General features: G+C 44.6%; 1 protein-coding gene across 4 annotated transcripts in view; it reads left to right on the top strand.

The window, feature by feature from the left end:
- Positions 1–22,937, top strand: part of LOC105496304 (ribophorin II) — a 60,089-nt gene that overhangs the window by 8,671 nt on the left and 28,481 nt on the right. For all 4 annotated transcript variants that reach the window (XR_011613372.1, XR_011613371.1, XM_011766629.3 and 1 more), the window contains exons 3-8: positions 8,470–8,565; positions 9,125–9,300; positions 13,872–13,947; positions 14,754–14,888; positions 17,263–17,439; positions 20,055–20,173. Coding sequence is in view for 2 of the 4 variants with exons in the window: in XM_011766629.3 (XP_011764931.1) it covers positions 8,470–8,565; positions 9,125–9,300; positions 13,872–13,947; positions 14,754–14,888; positions 17,263–17,439; positions 20,055–20,173 (779 nt within the window). In the remaining 2 variants the exon portion in view is untranslated. The remainder of the gene's footprint in view (positions 1–8,469; positions 8,566–9,124; positions 9,301–13,871; positions 13,948–14,753; positions 14,889–17,262; positions 17,440–20,054; positions 20,174–22,937) is intronic.

Here is a 22,937-nt window from a genome sequence, read left to right as displayed (position 1 = left end):
TGTAGTGATGCTTTGTATTTCTGCTCTGGTTTTCGGTGATGTCTTTAGAGGCCCTGGGGAGAAAGAGCAAATTGACTAGAGGTTTTATATTGTGAGGTATAGGAGATAACATTGGAATAGTAATGTTGACCTTTGGCAGGATCTGAATGCAGGATGAAAAGTTTCTCCTGAAGGTTTTCAAACTTTAGTGGAACCACAGGATTCAGTGTAGGGGGGTCACGGATGAATGAGGTGCTCCCACTTCATCCAGAGCATGTCTTTTGATCTGTGTCGTGATTTGGAGTTCTGTAGGAGATTTAGGTCGAAGACATACCCCCAAAGCTATTCTCTGCCATCATCACAAGTTTGCGGGATGTTGGTTAGGGCTGAAGATGTAGATTGAGAGGCATCCGGACAGCTGCTATGCAGTGTGACTTGCGTTAATTACATGATTGGGCTGGCTGTGGCTTTATGTTTACAATACAGACACTGAAGTCAGAGAGCTTGGCTTCAAGGTGTTGACTTCAAAACTTCACACCGGAGTCACCTGTGCAGCTTCCTTAACCTTTCAAAATGTTTGTTCTGTCATCGGTAAGATGGAGACAATAATACTAAGTTTACAGGTAATGTGTGCGGGGTCGTTAGCACGTTGATGGCATGTGGTAATATGTAGTATTAACCTTATGATTAGCATGACTATATATAAATAGTAGTAGCAGTTGGTACACATTGATTGACATTGTTTTTTCAGACTGTCATCCCCACTGCTTAGCATACCTCTGACACACAGGTGTCTAACAAATATTTGAACTGTAAAACTTCAGCTCAATCAAAATGGGAGCTCTCTAAATGTGCCTGCTAATCAGAAAATAAATGAGTTAATCACATACTGCATTCTAATTGCTTATGAAATGTGCTCTGTTGATTAGGTAGTGTATGCATTATAAGTAATGGAAGAAAGGGAGTTATACGGATGTTTCAGAGCTGTTGAATTTCCTCATTAGATGTGCAAACTACATAAATCCATTGAGAGAAAGTCTTCATTACTATCACTTCCGTGTAGTGGTGCATGTCCTGCTCAGCCGTTGTTGCCTTCAGCTCAGTAGAGAGAACTCCCTGGGCTCCACTAGATACACTGTTGATTGTTCTCACAGATTGATCTTTGGAGAGATTTTGGTTATTATCTCACAAGAGGTTTTAGCAGCGAAACTGGGAGAAATGGGGTTTACTGAGAATAGAAACTATGGAGACAGCAGTGTGGAATGAGAGTTGATTTTAGTTGTTAAAAAGATTACAGGCCTGTAATCTTAGCTCTTTGGGAGGCTGAGGTCGGTGGATCCCTTGAGGTCAGGAGTTCGAGACCAGCCTGGCCAACACGGCAAAACCCTGTCTCTACTAAAAATACAAAAGTTAGCCAGACGTGGTGGGCATGCCTATAATCCCAGCTACTCGGGAGGCCGAGGCAGGAGAATCACTTGAACCCAGAGGCAGAGGTTGCAGTGAGCCGAGATCGTGCTGCTACACTCCAGCCTAGGTGACAGAGTGAGACCCTGTCTCAAAAAAAAAAAAAAAACAAAAGGCCGGTCACAGTGCCTCACACATGTAATCCCAGCACTTTGGGAGGCCAAGGCGTGTGGATCACGAGGTCAGGAGATCAAGACCATCCTGGCTAATACAGTGAAACCCCGTCTCTATTAAAAATATAAAAAAATTAGCTAGGTGTGGTGGCAGACACCTGTAGTCCCAGCTACTCGGGAGGCCAAGGCAGGAAAATGGCGTGAACCTGGGAGGTAGAGCTTAAAGTGGGCCGAGATCACACGACTACACTCCAGCATGGGTGATAGAGCGAGATTCTGTCTCAAAAAAAAAAAAAAAAAAAGAGTGAGCATTTTTCATTTGAGTTATATTTATATAAAACATAAGCATATCAGAATGGTGATTTTATGGATATCATTGTTTAGCTTTTTACAAGATTAAGAACATGCTGGGCACAGTGGCTCATGCCTGTAATTCCAGCACTTTGGGAGGCTGGGGTGGGAGGATCATTTGAGGCCAGGAGTTTGAGACCAGCCTGGGCAACATGGTGAGACCCCCCCCGCTTCCCGCCCAATTTCTGCAAAAAATGAAAGAAATTAGCTGGGCATGGTGGCATGCACCTCTAGTCCTAGCTACTTAGGTGACTGAGGCAGGAAGGCAGGGAGATCGCTTGAGCCCAGGAGTTTAAGACTGCAGTTAGCTGTGATGGCACCAGTGCGCTCCAGCCTGGGCAACAAAGCAAGACCCTGTCTCAAAAAAAAACAAATTATTTTTACAAAATGCATCCCTTATAAAGTGTTGTGAGCACTAAATGAGATAATAAGTATAAAGTGCTTAGCATAGTGCCTGGCACATGACGAGTGCATATAGTAGTAAGTATATTTGTTTGTGGCTCAAGCACTCAGTTCATTCCTGGGGAGAGCAGAGAATGAGGCAATCTTTCAGGCAGTGATCGTTTATGGAGCCTCTGCTGTGTGCTAGACATTGTGCTAAATGCAGAGAAGACAAGAGAGCTCATTATCCACTGAGAGTACGGTAATACAGTGCTGAGTGCAAAGAGGCAGACGGGCTGTTTGTGGAAAGTACCACGGGAGTCCAGCAGAGGGAGCCGGCACTCACACTGTATGCCAAATCTTGCACAGTGGGTGTTGCCATGTGTGCTGGCTGGTGCAGGTTTCATTTGATCATTCAGCAAATATGTAGTGAGTTTCTGCTATGCACTAGGTATAGTGCTAGGCACTGGGGATTTACTCTTGAACCATAAAGAGGGAGAGGGCCCCTGCACTCTTAAGAATATATTGTCTAATAGCTGAGATAGGCATTAGTCATGTAATCAAATATATGCACGAATATTTGTAACAGTGGTAAGTTTTATGAAGGTGAAATATGTGCTGTTATAAATAGGGGACTTTTATAGGGATAGAATAGGGTACTTTGATTTGCCAGGAAAGGCTTTCCTGAGGAAATCTCCGAATTTAGATCTCATTCTGGGCTGGGTGTGTTGGCTCACACCTGTAATACTAGTACTTTGGAAGGCTGAGGTGGGAGGATTGCCTGAAGCCAGGAGTCTGAAAACAGCCTGGGCAACAAAACGAGACCCTGTCTCTACAAAAAGTTAAAAAATTATCTGACATAGTGGTGTGTGCCTGTAGTCCCAACCACTCAGAAGGCTGAGGACGGAGGATTGCTGGAGCCAAGGAGTTGGAGGCTACAGTGAGCTACGATCGTGCCACTGCACTCCAGCCTGTGTGAGAGGGCAAGACCCTGTCTCAAAACAAACAAAAACAAAACAAACCCCAAACCCAAAACTCAAACCTCTCTACATCACCCTAATCTCACTCTACTTCTTAAGGGCAGGGACTTTGTCCATTTTATTTGTTGTGTATCCCCAGTTCCTAGAACAGCACCTGGCATGTGGTAGGCACTGGAGTGAAGGAAGGTATGATGGATCTGAATTCTAAAGGGAGAGGAGGAGTTAACTGTGAGACGAAGGAGGGAAGGGACTTCAGGCAGAGGGAACAGCCTGTGCGGAGGATAGAGAGCAGGTTACATTTGAGATTGAAAGGAGGAGGTGTGTGGAACAGAGTGGGAGGGAGGGAGACGAGTGAGGCAGGCTGGGGCCAAGCCACAGTGCCTTGGCCCACACAGGAAGAGTTCTGATCTGTTTCCAATGAGCAATAGATTTTAAATAGCTAGTATCGTGATTCAACTTGCATTTCGGAAAGATTTCGCTCTTGCTTTTTGGGAGACAGACCATAGCAGGGGGCTACAGGGCAAGATTGAATGCAGGAGGGGTACAAAAGATAACACCTGGCCTTTCTGCTTCTGCTGCATGGATGGGTGGTTGGGCCATTCCATAAGATAGCAACACAGGAAAAGAATGGGATTTGTCTGGGAAAGATCACGAATTTGTTCTTTACCATGGTGAGCTTGAAATACCTTTGAGTCATGTAAGTGACTATTGAGAGAGTCTGGGCTGGAGTTAAGGGTCTGAGAATTATCTGCATAGAAGTTTAGGATGAAGCCATGGGCACGGATGGAATGGCCTAGGGAGGCAGGAGGTGGTGGGATGAGAGCCCAGCCTAGGAGTTGAGAAAACAGCAGGAGAGCTTGAAACTGAGGGAGGAGCTGCCAGAGAAGTAGGAGACCCAGGAAGGGTGCGGTGGTATCCCAGAAGGCTACGGGCGCGCATGTTTCCCAGTGAGGATGTGATTGGTCTGTCCATCGTTGAGGAGTGAGCACTGGAAAATATCCTCTGCTTTGACAATCTGGAGGTTGCCACTGGTGTGCTGGGGGCAGAAGCCAAAGTGGAGTGAGTGGAAGTGAGGACATGAAGACTGGAGCAGTGTGGCTGTGTGGGAAGAGAGAAGGTGGCACTGGAGGGGAGAGAAGGGTTGAGGGAAGTTGTTGTTTGAAAGTTTTGCTCTTGTCACCCAGGCTAGCGTGCAGTGGCTCGATCTCAGTTCACTGTAACCGCCGCCTCCCAGGTTCAAGCGATTCTCCTGCCTCAGCCTCCCAACTAGCTGGGACTACAGGCACGCACCCCCACGCCTGGCTAATATTTGTAGTTTTAGTAGAGATGGAGTTTCACTATGTTGGTCAGGCTGGTCTCGAACTCCTGACCTCAGGTGATCCACCCGCCTCAGCCTCCCAAAGTGCTGGGATTATAGCCATCATGCCTGGTCAGGAAGTTGTATTTTAAAATAAGTCTTGAGTTTTGTTAATACGTTATAGGAGAAGTTGAATTGACGAGGTAATGGGCTTCCAGATGGAGAGAACAGGGTGTGCAAAGCCTGGAGGCTTCCAAGTGCTTGTTGTGCTTTGGGGCAGTGAGGTGCTTTCGCAGCTGGAGCAGAGGTGGGTGGGGAAGTGCAGGAAGAAGCACCTGGGGAAAAGTGGGCCCGGTTAGAAAGGGTCTGGTATGGGGCCCCAGCCAGTGTGTGCCTGGGCAGCACATCACAGTAACAAAGTCTGAAGAGATTACAAAGCACAGTCTGAGAGGCAGCGAGAGTAGCGGGGAGCTGTTTATGGAGGAAATAGGGGAGGGGAGGGCGGATGAGAGAGATTTGCTGTCTTTTCTGTAGGACTCCATGTTTGATTCAGTTCAGAGAGTTGTAGGGGAAAACCTACGATGGAAGAAATCACTGCTGTTCTTTTTTGCTCAAGAGGGTATTTGATTAATTGGAGTATTAGCACAGAAAGTTGGAAGCAAGCAGATTGGGGGTGGACATTTAGGGGGCAGTTTTCAGCCTTCAGTGGGGAAGATGAGTCTAGAACGTTGGAGGGCAGCTGGAGTCAAAGTTTCCAGTCCCCCGAGAGCGGCTGGCTGAAGCCTCAGCACTGGGTGGGCTCGCTGAGCAGGCTGAGCAGTTCTGGGAGGTCTCCCTGCTTCTGCTGCCCTGTGAACTCTGCTGTCAACATCGTGGGCTTTGAAGCCACTGAACACTGGACCGGTTTACCTTGATTTGTCTTTGCAAAGTGTAGGAATGATGCTTGTCTTACTCCAGAATAGATTGCTTTTAGTGGGCTCTTGAGAAGTAGAGGTTTTATAGCTCAGACACCAGAGCCAGGCTATTCTGGAGCCAGGGAATTCTAGTTCCCCTAGTTAAAAGCTGAGTGACTTTGGACAGGTTACTTTGCCTTTCTAATGCCTCAGTTTTCTTATCTGTAAACTTAAGGTAATAAGAATGCCCGATGCATGAGATAGATTGGGGATTAAATGGGAAATGCACATAAAGCACTTCGAACAGCTTTTGACACATTTTAAGTGCTCAGAAGGAGGTAATGGTAGAGGTAGAAGTAACCGTAGTCATTGTTTTGGGGTCTCCAGTGTTGTTCCATTGTTACAGCACCAGATGGCGACAAAGCACACGTTTTCAGCTTCCTCGCATTCCACCGCTAGGGCTCTTTGAGTAGCTTTACTTGTTCTCTTCAGATCCCTAATTGATGCAAAAAAAAAAAAAAATCATTCATAAAATTAAAAAAAAAAGTTTTGGTTGGAGTAGCATGTACACACAGTAAAACATTGGACAATACAAAATAGCTGTTAGTGAAAGGCAGCGTGCTGCCCTTGCCCTCCACCCTGTCCTACTCTCCAGGAGCACCCCCTACTTTTTTTTTTGGCGGGAGAGAAGGAGTCTCACTCTGTCGTCCAGGCTGGAGTATGGTGGCACGATCTCAGCTCACTGCAACCTCCGCCTCCCAGGCTCAAGTGACTCTCCTGCCTCAGCCTCCTGAGTAACTGGAACTACAGGCAAGTGCCACCGCGCCCAGCACCCCCAATTTTTTTTTTTTTTTTTGAGACAGAGTCTCACTCTGTCGCCCAGGCTGGAGTGCAGTGGTGTGATCTTGGCTCATTGCAAGCTCCGCCTCCTGGGTTCACGCTTCTGCCTCAGCCTCCCGAGTAATTGGGACTACAGGTGCCCGCCACCACGCCTGGCTAATTTTGTTTTTGTATTTTTAGTAGAGATGGGGTTTCACCGTGTTAGCTAGGATGGTCTTGATCTCCTGACCTTGTGATCCGCCCGCCTTGGCCTCCCAAAGTGCTGAGATTACAGGTGTGTGCCACCGTGCCGAGCCTTTTTCTTTTTTTTGAGACAGGTTGTTGCCCTGCCACCCATGCCAGACTGCAGTGGTGCAATCACAGCTCACCACAGCCTCAAACAATTCTTCAGCCTCACCTTCCTAAAGTTTTAGAATTATAGGCGTGAGCCACTGTGCCCAACCAGCACCCACTTTTAACTGTTACTATTACCACATCTTTTTGAATAGCTGAATTTTATATTACTTCAACCAAAATATTGGTAGTCTAATGGTTTGATACTGTTTCTTGGAGTCGAGGAGAGTCGCAGTACCAGGAGTTTGGGGGTTTTGTGATGTGCTTCCTCTGTGCCAGTCACTGTGATGGGCATTTGGCAAAGTCCCTGATCTTGGGCCACTAGTCACTGGGGGAACTAGTAAGTACGGTGTGGTATGTGCTTTGGGGGAGCACTTGAGAGGGTGGATACCTGGCCTCTTCTGGGAGGACTGTCTGGAAGAGGTGAACATCTGAGCAGAGTTGAAGGTAGGGCCTGGTTTGGCTGGCAGGAAGGACAAGGAAAAGGTGCTCCCGGCAGGGCAGGGTGGGTAGCAGCGTCAAATGTGAAATGGCAAGAGCGTGGTATAGCTGCAGGAGGCTGGACGGTAAGATTTTGGAGTTGGAATTAGGGCTATGGTGATGAAGGCAGCATGGAGAGGGAGGGTCAGTCATGAGGGCCTTTCATGCTGAGTCAGAAGTTGGATCTTGTCTGAGAAAAATAGGGAACCACTGGAGGATTTTAAAGGTAAAGCAACACGGTTACACTTGTATTTTGTGAAGATCAGTCTTGAAGCAGTGTGCAGAATGGATTGCATGGCTTTAGACCACTTAGGAGATTACTGGGACAATCTAGTTGAGAAAGGGCAAGGGCCTGCCCTAAGGCAGTGACAGAAACCAGAGGCAGGACTGGGCCTGAGAAATGAAAAAGAGGTAGACTTGATAGTCTTGGAGGGGTAGGGAAAAGTCAAGGATGGTTCCCAGATTTCTGGTTTGGGTTGCTGGATGCATGGCGTTACCTGTGCATGAGCTGGGAAGTCCTGGTGAAGAAATAGAAAGTTTTAAGCTCATTTTATTTTTTATTTTTATTTTTTGGGGGACTGAGTCTCGCTTTGTCTCCCAGGCTGGAGTGTAGTGGCATGAACATGACTCACTGCAGCCTCAACTTCAAGCAGTCCTCCTACCTCAGCCTCCCAGGTAGCTGGGACCACAGGTACCTGCCACCTGCTCAGCTAATGTTTGAATTTTTTGTGGAGATGGGATCTTACCATGTTACCCAGGCTGTTCTCGAACTCCTGAGCTCAAGCGGTCCTCCTGCCTCAGCCTCCCAAAGGCCTGGGATTACAGATGTGAGCCACTGCACCCAGCCTTAAGCTCATTTTAGATTTGTTGAGCCTGACTTGGCCTTGGTGACATCTAAGTGGAAATGCCAGTACAGTTGGAATCAGAAGAGACTCTGCCACTTAGTAGCTTTGTCACCTTCATCAGATTACTTACCAATTTCAAGCCCCAGTTTCTTTTTCAGGTAAATGGGGATAGTGATAATCTCTACCAAAGGGTCGTTATGTCATTAAAATGAAGAGCTTCATAAATACCCAGCACAGGCCATGGCCAGACAGGTGATTCGGGAAGTGGTTTCCTTCTTTCCTTTCTAAGATTCAGAAGGACTCAAGTGCCTTTAGACTTACTGCTGTTTGTACGAAGTCAGCAATTTTGGGTAAAACCGTGTCCTATGGAAAGTAACTACTTAAAAACTAAATTCATGTAGCTCCTTCTTCAAGCCATCTATAATGACTTCGAATGTTATCTAAAAATGCCTTTGCTTTTCCTGGTTCACTACATGTATCACCACTTAACACTGACTTTTCCCTGCTGTGTAGAAAGCATGTACCTACATCAGATCTAACCTTGATCCCAGCAATGTGGATTCCCTCTTCTACGCCGCCCAGGCCAGCCAGGCCCTCTCAGGATGTGAGGTGAGTCCGGGTTCCTACACTGACAATGACTTTTAACTATTTAAAAAAAAAAAAAAAAAAAGTGCATTTTTAAAGGGGAAGGGTCATGTCAAAAATCCTTTTTTTAACAATGAGAGTCCATTGTTGCGGAGAGTCCGTTGCTTTTCCTTAAGAAAGTGTAGTTTATGTTTCTCCTATGTTTTTACTTTTCAAGGGTTTTAAATAACCTTTTCATGCAGTTTTTACCTTTCTTCTGGGAGGTCTTGATTTTTTCCTTTCATCTCCCTTTAACATTTAAAACTGTTCGAAGTGTACCCCTACATGAGGTTTCTGAAAAGTCATTTTATTGAACACAGGAGAACCGTATAAGTAGAAAGGTAATTTGTCAGCATCTTTTCAGATGGGGGTGTCGTACCGAGGTTTTACAAACATTTCATCCTGGTATCTGGGGATTAGAGGGGAATCAGCATACATGAGGCGGAGGTGACTTTGGCAGCTGCTCTGCATGCTGTCTTTGCCATGCCTGCCACAAATTGCCAAGACCTGTTCTAAAACTCTGTGTCTGCCAATTCTTTCTTAGATCTCTATTTCAAATGAGACCAAAGATCTGCTTCTGGCAGCTGTCAGTGAGGACTCATCTGTTAACCAGATCTACCATGCAGTTGCAGCTCTAAGCGGCTTTGGCCTTCCTTTGGCATCCCAAGAAGCACTCAGTGCCCTTACTGCTCGTCTCAGCAAGGAGGAGACTGTGCTGGCGTGAGTTGTCATCTCGAGCACTTCTCAGGCTTCATTTGTCTCGGGCCCTATCCTAAGAGGGCTCATTCATTGGTTCAGCAAATACTTCCTGGGCAAGTACTTCAGTAAATACTTCTGTGTGCCAGGTGCTGTGCAAGGCACCGCAGGCATGATTGCACGAAGGCAGGTAAGGTCCCTGTTCTCGTGGAGCTCACATGGACGCAGTCTTCTGCACGCCTTGCAAACAGAAGGCAGGTGCTGAGCCGGAGTATGAGCACGCCATCACCTAGAGATCCAGCTGCCTTGTGAGGTTGGAGGGCTAGAGCAAGGGCAGATAACTCAGAAGGAGCCACGTGCATGTTTTGTTGAGGCTTGGCCAGGGCAAGATGGCATGTTGGCAGTGGAGGCTCTGCAAAGTGTTGGCTCCAGGATCCCTGGAAGTTGTGAGAGGTAGCATCTGGTGAGAGAGGTGGTTGCTCAGAGGGTGGAGTGTTCTAGGAATCAGACTCTACTACTCTGCAAAAAGCTTAGATGAAGGAGAAGCACCTTACCTGTTTGTTATAAATGGAAATGTTATAACTCCAGGGTGTTTTTTGCTAAGCTCTTAAGTGATAATATATGTAGTTTCAAATTTTTATTTATTTAGAAACAGGATCTCACTCTGTCACCCAGGCTGAAGTGCAATGGTATGATCACAACTCACTGCAGCCTTGAAGTCTGGGCTCAAGTGATCCTCCTGCCTCAGCCTCCTGAGTAGCTGGACTACAGGTGCAAAGTACCACGCCTGGCTAATTTTTTTTTTTTTTTTTTTTTTTTTGAGACGGAGTCTTACCCTGTTACCCAGGCTGGAGTGTAGTGATGTGATCTCAGCTCACTGCAACCTCGGCCTCCCGAGTTCAAGCAGTTCTCCTGCCTCAGCGTCTTCAGTGGCTAGGATTACAGGCACGCCACCACGCCTGGCTAATTTTTGTATTTTTAGTAGAGACGGGGTTTTACTACATTGGCCAGGCTCGTCTTGAACTCCTGACCTCAAGCAATCCACCTGCCTCGGCCTCCCAAATTGCTGGGATTACAGGTATGAGCCACTGCGCCTGGCTGCCCGGCTAATTTTTTGTTTTTAGTGGAGATGGGGCCTCTCTGTGTTGTCCAGGCCGGTTATAGTTTTTTTTTTTTTTTTTTTTCTTAAAAACACTGAAACTCCTCATTTAAAACAATGATTTTGTTGTTATTTTATTTGTGTTCACCATTTAATTGCAACCCTGAAGGAGGGTGTGGAGTACATTTCTGGAATCCTGTTCATTGTTTAGCAAGAGTTTGGTGATATCAATTCCCCCGTTCAAAACAGTGAGATTGTTTCTCAGGTTTTTCTGTTTGTTTTTTGTGTTTTTGCTAACAATCAGATTTTTCTGTAAACTTAAAAGCTTTGTTAAGGACAGGGTTCACAGGCAGTTGACATTCCTCTATGTCATCCTCACACCCTCCTCATATTCACATATTCTAACTTCTCTGAGCCTCGCCTTTAAAATGAAACCCATAATTCTTACATCAGAGCACCTGACAGGATTAAGTGAGATAATAGGTGTGAAGACCCTAGCGCAGTGCCTGGTTCTTGGTGGGCATGTAGGAAACGGAGTTCCTTTTCTGGACCATTTGTTTCTTAGGTTCCTAACAAACAGGTCCCCTTTCTTAGAGAGTTTGTTACTTCCTTCGTTGTTATTTGTATGTTAGATCATAAGCTTTTTTTTTTGAGACAGAGTCTCCCTCTGTCATCTAGGCTGCAGTGCAATGCGATCATACAACCTCAAACTCCTGGGCTTGAGCAATCCTCCCACCTCCGCCTCCTGAGTAGCTGGGATTATAATCACGCGCCACCACACCCAGCCATAAGCTTTATTTGCAGTGCTTAGAGAGCCTGGCACATGGTCTGTATCCAAAGGAGTTAATAAAGGATGAAACTATACTTTTGTGTTTCTGCTGTCTTGTAGAAAGCTTATAGGTAGGAAGAACATATGCTTTGGAGTAGAAACAAGTGTGTTCAAATCCACTCTTCTACTCAACCGCTGTAACCATGAGTAGGTTGTTTAGCCCCGCTAAGCCTCAGTGTTTTCATATGCAAACCTGGAGAATGGCTCATAGGGTCATTGTGAAATCCAACTGGTCGGATGCCTTATATTACTACTAATTTGCCCTATTAAAGGCAATCTGATATAAATTAGAACTCTTCTAAGTGGGCCTTCTATATTTAAGTAGGCTTTTTCTAGGAAGTGAATGTTTGTAAACTTGTCTTGAATGGAAAACAAGAAAATACTTGTAGGTTTGAATGAACCATCTGAGAAGATCTCATTGTTGTCTCTCATAAATCAATTTCTCTGAATCATCTGCTATATATTAGCAAGATAAGATCTGCTTTCTTAATGTTTGAATACAGTACTATGCTCCAGAGAAAAAGAAATTGCTGGCTGGGGAATAAGTAATTAAAGCCAGTGACAAAACTTTCTAAAACTCAGTGGATTAATTTCGTTCTAAAACTTCTGAGGTTGTTACCATGCGGCACTCGCTCGTTCCAAAGAGAAAAAAATGATATCTTAATTGAGAAGTTCTTTCTGGGCTATCTTAACCCCCTTTTCTGAGCACAGCATTTATCACGGGCAGATGTGTGATTTTTATCTCGTTTGGAAATTCAGGTTTCATTTTCTCAAGTGTATTATAACAACAAGCATCCCATAGGTGTCGTTGAGTACTCTAGGGCTTGTCTCTCTGTAAATTGTGACTCTGCTGTTTTCCAACTTGTCATCTTAATGGAATTAGTTTCCCATGGAGATAATCTAAATTGTTATGATCTTGACATAAGCAGACAGATTCTTGCTCTACATTCCTTGACACATTGACTTGGTAAGTGGAGGTTTTACACAAGGGCCCAGTCATCTCTTAGGAATTAGGAAACCGGGCCGGGCGCGGTGGCTCAAGCCTGTAATACCAGCACTTTGGGAGGCCGAGACGGGCGGATCACGAGGTCAGGAGATCGAGACCATCCTGGCGAACACCGTGAAACCCCGTCTCTACTAAAAAATACAAAAAACTAGCCGGGCGAGGTGGCGGGCGCCTGTAGTCCCAGCTACTCGGGAGGCTGAGGCAGGAGAATGGCGTAAACCTGGGAGGCGGAGCTTGCAGTGAGCTGAGATCCGGCCACTGCACTCCAGCCCGGGCTACAGAGCGAGACTCCGTCTCAAAAAAAAAAAAAAAAAAAAAAAAGGAATTAGGAAACCATTGGGGTGGCAGTAGCAGTCGGTTAACCACCAGGGGGCTTCTCCTTTCCCCATTTTATCCAGAAAAGCACCATTTATGTTTTCCACATTATCTGCTTTAAGAGAACAGAATCTAACAAGTCTTACATGTATACACCTATCATGTTCCATCTTAAAAAGCTTATCTTCCAGAATTATAGATAAAATTGTATGAATAAGCCATAAAAAGGAATGAAGTGCAGATACATGCTACAACATGGATGAGCCTTGAAAACATTCTGCTGAGCGAAAGAAGCCAGACATAAAAGGATGCAGATTGTATGATTCCATTTCTATGAAATAGCAGAGTAGGCAAATCCGTAGAGCTAGAACATGGATTACTGGTTGCCGGGGGCAAAGGGGAGACACAATGGGGAGAAACTGTTCAGTGGGTTTTGTTTATCTATTTTTTTGGAGACAGGGTCTCACTCTGTCACCTAGACTGAGTGCAGTGGTGCAATCACGGCTCACTGAAGCCTTGACCTCCCTAGCTCAAGTGATCCAGGTAATTTTTTAATTTTTTGTGAAGATGAGTTCTCACTATATTGCCCAGGCTGGTTTCGAACCCCCAGGCTTAAGTGATCCTCCTGCCTTGGCCTCCCAAAGTATTGGGATTACAGGTGTGAGCCACCATGCTCAACCAGTGGGTTTTATTTTAGACTGATGGAAATATTTGGGAACTAGACAGGTGGTGGTTGCACAACATTGTGAATATAGTAAGCATCCCTGCATTGTTCACTTTAAAATCGTTAATTTTATATGAATTTTGCTTCAATCTTTTTTTTTTCTTCTGAGACAGGGTCTCACTCTGTTGCTCAGGCTGGAGTGTAGTGGCTCACTGCAACCTCTGCATCTTGGGCTCAAGCGATCCTCCCACCTCAGCCTCCCAAGTAGTTGGGACTACAAGCACACGCCACCACACCTGGCTCATTTTCAGTATTTTTAGTAGAGATGGGGTTTCACCATGTTGCCCAAGCTGGTCTTGAACTCCTGGGCTCAAGGAATTTGCCTGCTTCAGTCTCCCAAAGTGCTGGGATTACAGGCGTGAGCCACTGCGCCCGGCCCAAGGCCCACGCTTCTTCTTGCCAGTTCTGTTGCCTGCGTTGCCTTCTCAGCTGTGATGATCTTTTCCGGGTTTTGTCATACCTATCCTAACTGGATTATAAGTAAACTCCGTAAAGGCTGAGACCAACTTGTACTTCTAAAGAACAAGAGTGGGATATTTGTGAAAGTGTCCCAAGTACGGGAAGGGGTGAGTAGATGAAAGAAGACTTGCCATTCATTGGGGTTCTACTCTTTACCTTCCAGAACGGTCCAGGCTCTGCAGACAGCATCCCACCTGTCCCAGCAGGCTGACCTGAGGAGCATCGTGGAGGAGATTGAGGTGTGAATCTTTTGCCAAATACATTTCCCAGCTCCTATCTTTGATACGCTGTAGAAGAGTCTTGCAGATAGCCATGCATGATGTGTTAGGATCAGTTACATTGCTTCTTATATCCATGGCACACTTGTGTTCTTTGTATTAGGGTACTGTGTCCTGAGCAATATTTGTACCTATTACATAATAGGTGCTCAGGACGTGGTGATGGTGGTTTTTATTATTGCTCTATCCTTGCCTTTGTCCAGAATATCATGCTTCTCTGGGGCCTCTTTCATGGACTGCCTGGCAGGGCTGACAAGCAGTCCTGATGGTGTTTTCACTGGATGCTTCACAGACACGTTGGTTGCCTAGTCATGTTGCCTAGGAGAGCAGTGTGTCTCTCTTTGTCTTTTGGAGCATTAAGAAATTCTGGGAAACGCCATGCTTTGTAGGTTGTATTCAGATGGATGGCCACGGACTCCATCTGTGTCACGATGCTTCCTGGGTGCACGGCAGCCTGGCCCACTGGCCTTCCACCCAAAGTAGCTGGAGCCTTCCCTGCCATGACTCCTGGGCTTGGGCCGGCATACACGGGGCCAAGGAAGGAACCCTCCCAGAAGTGCAGAAGACACTGCTCTCCTCAAATGTCTGTTTGATATACTTTACTCTGCCTAAGGACCATTTTTGAGAAAGTATTAAGTGACTGAGGTGGTCTTCAGATTTAGAGTGAGAGATGTCACGAAGCTGTCTGCAGTGGGGTTGACAGTGGTTCGTGCATCTCATTTCTGCTGTTACTTGACATCCAGCATGTTTCTGTTTTGTTATGGCAGGACCTTGTTGCTCGTCTGGATGAACTGGGGGGCGTGTATCTCCAGTTTGAAGAAGGACTGGAAACAACAGCGTTATTTGTGGCTGCCACCTACAAGCTCATGGATCATGTGGGGACTGAGCCATCCATTAAGGAGGTACCCATCTAACAGTTTTCAGGCATGAAACCCAAAGGGGTCATCAGCTTTATCTGCTAAGGATAGCTTTTATTAGAGAGGAATGTTCAGACATACCTTGGGATGTTGTCACTCAGTGGCCTGGGTTAGGGATTAAGAATGAGAAATAGAAAGATGTAGTGCCTATCTTCAAGAAATGGGTTGCTAGTGAGACAGACGTGTAAACAAACCACACTTGCTTTAATGGGGTATGTACATGTCACGAGGTAATATCAAAGAAGCCACGTGTATTACTCCTGTTTCGTCTTCCTTTCTTCCCAATACCCCTTTCTGCTTGTCTCCTGAATGCTTTCCACTCTGGTGGCCCATTCACATCCTTCCCTGGGCTCATAATTGCTTCTCCTCCCTCCCCCTTATCCTCAGCAACGGCTAAATCTTAGCTAATCTTTGCTGATGGACATAGTTCACTGAGAGGCATGTGTGTCTATCACACATCCGCCAAGAGTTCATTCTTTTTCTCAAGAGGAGGTTGTTAACCTGAAAGAACCTTTAGTTGGAATGCATGTGGGAAGTCTTTTTGAGTGGGACCGTCTTTGTACCCCTTGTCTGTGAGAAGTTACCAGCCCTTAATCTAAAGTACTTAAAATACAAGCTGCTTTTATTTAAATTTTAGGAGGAGAGATTTGGGTTTTAAGTGAGAACTTTTCATTTCTTTATGCATTACAAGTTTTGTGCCAAGTTTCTTTAAGTAAATAATTATCTGTCTTGGATAATTGGAATTAATTTCATATTTTCTCCAGAGGATATGGTCAAATAAGTTATTCAAGTGTTTACATTCTTTTTGTGTCTCTTCCTTTGTCCTAAGTGTAGCAGGTCTAGAAATATACTCCCTTTTAATTTCTGTTATGGGTGAAAGTGCAAGAGTGTGGGGTCTTGGGGTACAGATTGTTTGCTGATTGTCCTATACACAGTAAAGTAGATGAATTAATGGTATTGTACATATACAACTTAAACATTTTCTTCCTTTATTTCCAAGCTGCTGCTAACCAGGTACTTGGCTGGAGTAATTTCGCTGTCACTGCTTTTGACACAACAGTTCTGGTGAACAGTCACCCATTTTAACATGTCAGCAGCCTAGTAATGGAAAATTGTAATTGGTCCAATTAAAGAAAATTCTTTCATGTTGACTGTGAATAACACTGTCAGGAATAAGAGAGCTCTTTGGTTGGATGGTAGATTTTAAAAAACAAAACTGATTGAAGGGGAAAATGTTTCCTCCTAAGCAAACAACCTCCAGAATTTTAGTAATGCCTTTTAGGTTCCACTTTTTTAAAAAAAACTGCTTTTAGTTTTCTCCTCTAAGCAGCCCATTAGTTCTTAATGGAGAGTTATTTTAGTTTCTTTTTAATGTACATTTTAGCTATAACGTTTGGTCTTATAAATAAAAACTTTGCCTCAATGTACTACTTACAAGTAGGTTGGGAGGAAAGGTAGCTTAGCTGGGAGGATAATGGGAACCAGGAAAGAACAGATGTTCTTGCAGAAGGACTTCGGAGACAAACAATCCTACAATTGAATGTTGGTCTTGCTAATGTTGTTGTAACTTGCAGAAGTTACTTAGCCTCCTTTAGCCTCAGTTTCGTTTTTTGGGAAACATTGATAATAGCAGTCTTTTATAGTTTTTGTCAAAATTTGAGTTAATGCATGTAAGCACCTATCATGATGCCTGGCATATATAGACATTTAACAAATAATTACTATTATGTGTATTTCATAATATAGTTTCATATCTCAGTAGTTATCTGGAATTACCCCGCATTTGTGTAGTAAGCATTATTATGATATTTTTTTCAGACAGTCTTTCTCTGTCGTCCAGGTTGGAGTGCAGTGGTGCGATCTTGGCTCACTGCAACCTCCGCCTCCCGGGTTCAAGCAGTTCTCGTGCCTCAGCCTCCTGAGTAGATGGGATTATAGGCGCATGCCACCATGCCTGGCTAATTTTGGTATTTTTAGTAGAGATAGGGTTTTTCACTATGTTGGCCAGACTGGTCTCGAACTCCTGACCTCAAGTGATCCACCCGCCTTGGCCTCCCAAAGTGCTGGGATTATAGGCATGAGTCTCCGTGCCTGGCCTGTATAGTAAGCACTTATTAAATAACTGACAAATCATGAATTTCAGTTTATAACGGAAGATGGGAAAAAAACAACCACATCCAAGTTCTAAGTTTAAATGCAGAATATTTGTGTTTTCTCCATCTACGAATTTGGATCATTGACCAAAAGACCTCCCATGTGAACACCTGAAACAGATAAGGAGTGACTTTCCTCTACAGCAGTGGCCCTCCCACCTTCCCAGCAGAGGAAGAGAAACGGCTGCATTTCATGTTTCTTTCAGGATCAGGTCATCCAGCTGATGAACGCAATCTTCAGCAAGAAGAACTTTGAGTCCCTCTCCGAAGCCTTCAGCGTGGCCTCTGCGGCTGCTGTACTTTCCCATAATCGCTACCACGTGCCGGTTGTGGTTGTGCCCGAGGGCTCTGCTTCCGACACTCACGAACAGGCTATCCTGAGGGTAAGACATTCATCCCCAAAGTGTGCCTCTCTGATTGTCATTCCTAGTGGAAGGCTTTCAGAAATCGGGACTATGGTCACAGCCAATTGTAGCCTTTACAAGGACATACCCATTAAATGGAGGGCAAGGCTCATTTCCCTGAGCCTTGAAATGGAGACGTGACCACTGGGTGAACTAGCCACAGAACCCTTCAACTCTATTTAAAAAAATTTTTTTTTCCTGGAGGATTTTTAATTTTTATTTTTATTGCTTTTTTTGAGACAGAGTCTTGCTCTGTCACACAGGCTGGAGAGTAGTGGCATGACTTTGGTTCACTGCTGCCTCCACCTCCTGGTTTCAAGTGATTCTTGTGCCTCAGTCTCCCAAGTAGCTGGGATCACAGGCACACACCACCATGCCTGGCTAATTTTTGTATTTTTAGTAGAGATGGAGTTTTGCCATGATGGCCAGGCTGGCCTTGAACTAACCTCCCAAAGTGCTGAGATTACAGGTATGAGCCACCGTGCCTGGCCTCTCCCTAGAGGATTTTAAATAGTACAGGCTTGGCTGGGCGTAGTGGCTCACGCCTGTAATCCCAGCACTTTGAGAGGCCGAGGCAGGCGGATCACGAGGTCAAGAGATTGAGACCATCTTGGCCAATATGGTGAAACCCCGTCTCTACTAAGAATACAAAAATTAGCAGGGCATGGTGGTGGGCACCTGTAGTCCCAGCTACTCAGGAGGCTGAGGCAGGAGAATCACTTGAACCTGGGAGGCGGAGGTTGCAGTGAGCCGAGATTGCGGCACTGCACTCTAGCCTGGTGACAGAGCGAGACCCTGTCTCAAAAAAAAAAAAAAAGTATAGGCTTTCAATAAGTGCAGGAATATTGCATTTCTAGGCCTGTAACTCCAGATGTATAGAGAAGTCTTGCTTCTAAAATGTTTTTCCCAATACCAAACTTTCTTTATCGTATTTTTTTGTTTTGTTTTGTTTTTTTGGACAGGGTCTCGCTGTATCATGCAGGCTGGGGTGCTGTGGCACGATCATGGCCCACTGCAGCATAGACTTCCTCCAGTACCCAAATTTTCTAACTATATTATTTTACAACAGCTGTTTTAATTCTCAAGTAATTCTGGTGTTTATGGTTGATCAGTTCTCTTCTTCCCTGGTCCTGATGGGATATCTTTTTGCCTCTTTATAGCACAGTCCTCCCTTTCACTCAGCAGTAAGCATAGACTTCTCCTTTGTGTTAACTCTTTGAACAGAGCAAATGCACAGATCTTGAATATGCTTAGAACTTTCATCTCAAATGAGGCATTTTGTTGCTGTTGTTTGGGAACCAGTGATAAGCTAAGATCTTCATGAGAAATTAGCATTTTATTTTTATGTCTTAAGTGTTGGGTTTCCACTTAGGACAGTCCTGTCTGTCCCATTAGATCTACTTTGGTGGCCCCTGCAGATAGCCTCCTGAGTGAGTACCCTGTTCTTCAAAATTGCCCATTTTCTCTCTACATACAACTTGTATACCCTCAACAAAGACTTGGGTAGAAAGTAACCCGATGAACATAGTTTGCTGTGAGTCAAGAGGGGCTAAGAGGACAAAGTGGAAAAATAATTGACTCGGAAACTAAATAGATGGTTTGAGTCCTGGCTCAACTACTTAACCGGCCATGTGACCTTTGGCAGTCCCTTAACCTCTTATGGCTTGTTTCTTCACCTGTGCAATAAGGATTATTCTATCTGTGTCATACTATTGATAGGAGAATATATGTAAAGGGCCTAGCCTGGTATATGCATGTAGTTGACTTTCAACAAATGATAGTTATTAATGTTATCCATATTTCTTTAATTTTCCCATTGCTGGTACCATCCTAAAGTATTTTTCTGGCTGATTTATTTATTTATTTGTTTGGTAGAGACAAGGTCTCACTGTGTTGCCCAGGCTGGTCCCAAACTCCTGGCCTTAAATGATAATCACTCCCATCTCGGCCTCCCAAAGTACTGCAGTTACAGGCGTGAGCCACTGCACCCAGCCTGGCTGAGACATTTATTTTTTTCTTTTTCAGAGACAGGGTTTCCCTCTGTTTCCCAGGCTGGAGTATAGTGGCACAGTCATAGCTCATGCTAACTCTTGGGCTCAAGCAATCCTCCTGCCTCAACCTCTTCAGTATCTGGGACTATAAGCACATGACACCATGCCCAGCTAATTTTTTAGTTTAAAAAACCTTTTTTTTTTTTTTTTTTTTTTTTTTAGTAGAAACGGCGTCTTGCCATGTTGCCCACGTTGGTCTTGAACTCCTGGCATCAAGTGATCCTCCTGACTCAGCCTCCCAAAGCACTGCAATTACAGGCATGAGCCACCATGCCCAGTCTGATAAATTCTTTTAAAGATTCTGTAGCAGAGTGGATAGAATAGGGAATCAGAAAGAAGGAAATATATTGACCAGGTGTGGTGACTCACACCTGTAATAATCCATTTTAGGATTAGGCAGCAGACCCAAGGTCTGTGAAGATTTCCCAAAGCAGGGGTTTGCTCTCCTGCAGAGCTTACAACCTATAGATAAAGCACCCCAGTAACAAAATTCTCTGCTCCTGTAGCCTTTGTTGTAACAAATAATTTTTTATTTATTTCCAGTTGCAAGTCACCAATGTTTTGTCTCAGCCTCTGACTCAGGCCACTGTTAAACTAGAACATGCTAAATCCGTTGCTTCCAGAGCCACTGTCCTCCAGAAGACATCCTTCACCCCTGTAGGGTAAGTCTTGGCCGTGTTTTGGCAGGGCGCTGACCTCTTTGTTTTGGAAAGTTAGCCTGCAGCCAGTGTAACATTAATATAGATGTCACCATGATCATAAAACCAAATTTACCGAAGTTTCAGTTAGGTAAATTTGATCTACTAGTATCAAAAGCCTACAATTAAATATAAGAAAATGATTTTTAAAATGAAGATCATTTGGTTTTACTGTTTCATTCTCTATTTCTAGTTGGCTCTGTCTTGTTGTGATATAAGTAGCTATTTTAAAATTTAATATTTATCGATTTTTTTCTGATAAATGTTTATTATAGGAAAAATACAGAAAAGCACAAAAAAGAAAATGTAACTCACCCATAAATCTACCATTCAGAGATAACTTTTGCTAACTTTTTTTTTTTTTTTTTTTTTGAGGCGGAGTTTTGCTCTTGTTGCCCAGACTGGAATGCAATGGTGCAATCTCAGCTCACCACAAACTCTGCCTCCTGGATTCAAGCAATTCTCCTGCCTCAGCCTTCCGACTAGCTGGGATTACAGGTGCCCGCCACCATGCCTGGCTAATTTTTTGTATTTTTAGTAGAGACAGGGTTTCACCATGTTGGCCAGGATGGTTTCGAACTCCTGACCTCAAGTGATCCACCCACCTCGGCCTTCCAAAGTGCTGGGATTACAGGTGTGAGCCATTGCACCTGGCCTTTTTAAAAAATTTTTTTTAAAATTAGAGATGGGGGCCGGGTGTAGTGGCTCACGCCTGCAATCCCAGCACTTTGGGAGGCCGAGGTGGGTGGATCACTTGAGGTCAGGAGTTCAAAAACAGCCTGGTCAACACGGCGAAAACCCATCTCTACTAAAAATACAAAAAATTAGACGTCGTGGCGCATGCCTATAGTCCCAGCTACTTCGGAGGCTGAGGCAAGAGAATCGCTTCAACCCGGGTGGCAGAGGTTGGCAGTGAGCTGAGATGGCGCCATTGCTCTCCAGCCTGGGTGACAGTGAGGTTCCATCTCTATTTAAAAAAAAAAAAAAAAAAATCAGGATATGCTTTATATGTAACAATGTGCCACAAACTTCTTTTTTTTTTTTTGAGGCAGAGTCTCGCTCTGTCCCCCAGGCTGGAGTGCAGTGGCACGATCTTGGCTCACTGCAAGCTCCGCCTCCTGGGTTCACACCATTCTCCTGCCTCAGCCTCCTGAGTAGCTGGGACTACAGGCGCCTGCCACCATGCCTGGCTAATTTTTTGTATTTTTAGTAGAGATGGGGTTTCACCATGTTAGCCAGGATGGTCTCAATCTCCTGACCTCGTGATCCACCCACCTCGGCCTCCCAAACACAAACTTCTTTTTATAGGATTAAATATTCTTTTACAATTTTTTTTTTTTTTTTGAGATGGAGTTTTCTTCTTGTTGCCCAGGCTGGAGTGCAATGGTGTGTTCTCGGCTCATTTCAATCTCTACCTCCCAGGTTCAAATGATTCTCCTACCTCAGCCTCCTGAGTAGCTGGGATTACAGGCACCCGCCACCACACCTGGCTAATTTTTGTATTTTCAGTAGAGATGGGGTTTTATCATGTTGGCCAGGCTGGTCTCTAACTGCCTCAGCGTCCCCAGTGGCTGGGATTACAGGCATGTGACCTCAGGTGCTCCTCCCACCTCAGCCTCCAAAGTGCTGGGATTACATGTGTGAGCCACCATGTCCGGCCTTTACAATGATTTTCAATGACTGCATATTATTGCTATGTAATTTTTTAAAAACTAAGGCCCAATTTACTGGGTATGGTGGCTCGCCTATAGTTCCGGCTACTTGGGAGGCTGAGGTGGGAAGATCGCTTGAGGCTGGGAGGTCTAGGCTGTAGTGAGCCATGATCATACCATATCATTCTAGCCTGGGTGACAGAGAGAGACTCTGTCTCAAAAACAAAAACAAAAAATTAAAGGTAAAGCTGGGCACAGTAGCAGGTACTTGTAGTCCCAGCTACTTGGAGGTTGAGGCAGGAAGATCATTTGAACTGAGGAGCTTAAGATCAGTCTGGGCAACATAGTAAGACCTGTCTCTAAAAGAAAAAAATTAAGGGTCAATTTTTATATGAATTAGTGTTTTTCCCAGCTAACTGCTTTTTTTTTTTTTTTTTTTTTTGAGACAGTCTCACTCTGTTGCCCAGGCTGGAGTGCAGTGGCGTGATCTCAGTTCACTGTGACTTCTGCCTCCCAGGTACAAAGAATTCTCCTGCCTCAGTCTCCCAATTAGCTGGAATTACAGGCACCCGCCACCACACCCGGCTAATTTTTTTTTATTTGTAGTAGGGATGGGGTTTCACCATGTTGCCCAGGCTGGTTTTGAACCCCTGACCAAAAGTGACCCGCCTGCCTCGGCCTCCCAAAGTGCTGGGATTACAGGCGTGAGCCACTGGCCCTGTATGGAACTTTTTGAAGTGTTAAATTAGTTTGTAAGTTATTGAGATCAGGAGTTTTCAATTTTAGAGAGAAAATGCATTTCTTAATCATAAGCATGGAAAGGTCGAAATTATACCAAAAAATTAGCCACAATTATACTATTGTACACCAACCTCTTTGTACATTTTGGAGTATTTTCTTCTACATTTTTGTTGTTGTCATTGTGAAACATAATTGGGATCATACTGTAAAAAAAACTTCCCAATTTTACATTACACTGTGGAAAGCTACCAGAAGGAGTTTGAATTTTAGGAGTGATGGGAGTAACAAAGGAAAAGAAAATGTAGGAAACCTAGAGGTGTTCATTTTAGATACTT

The sequence above is a fragment of the Macaca nemestrina genome, chromosome 15, assembly GCF_043159975.1.
Source record: "Macaca nemestrina isolate mMacNem1 chromosome 15, mMacNem.hap1, whole genome shotgun sequence".
NCBI classification, from domain to species: Eukaryota; Metazoa; Chordata; class Mammalia; order Primates; family Cercopithecidae; genus Macaca; species Macaca nemestrina.
Note: the sequence above shows the minus strand (reverse complement) of the source record. Positions and strands in the feature narration are given on the sequence as shown.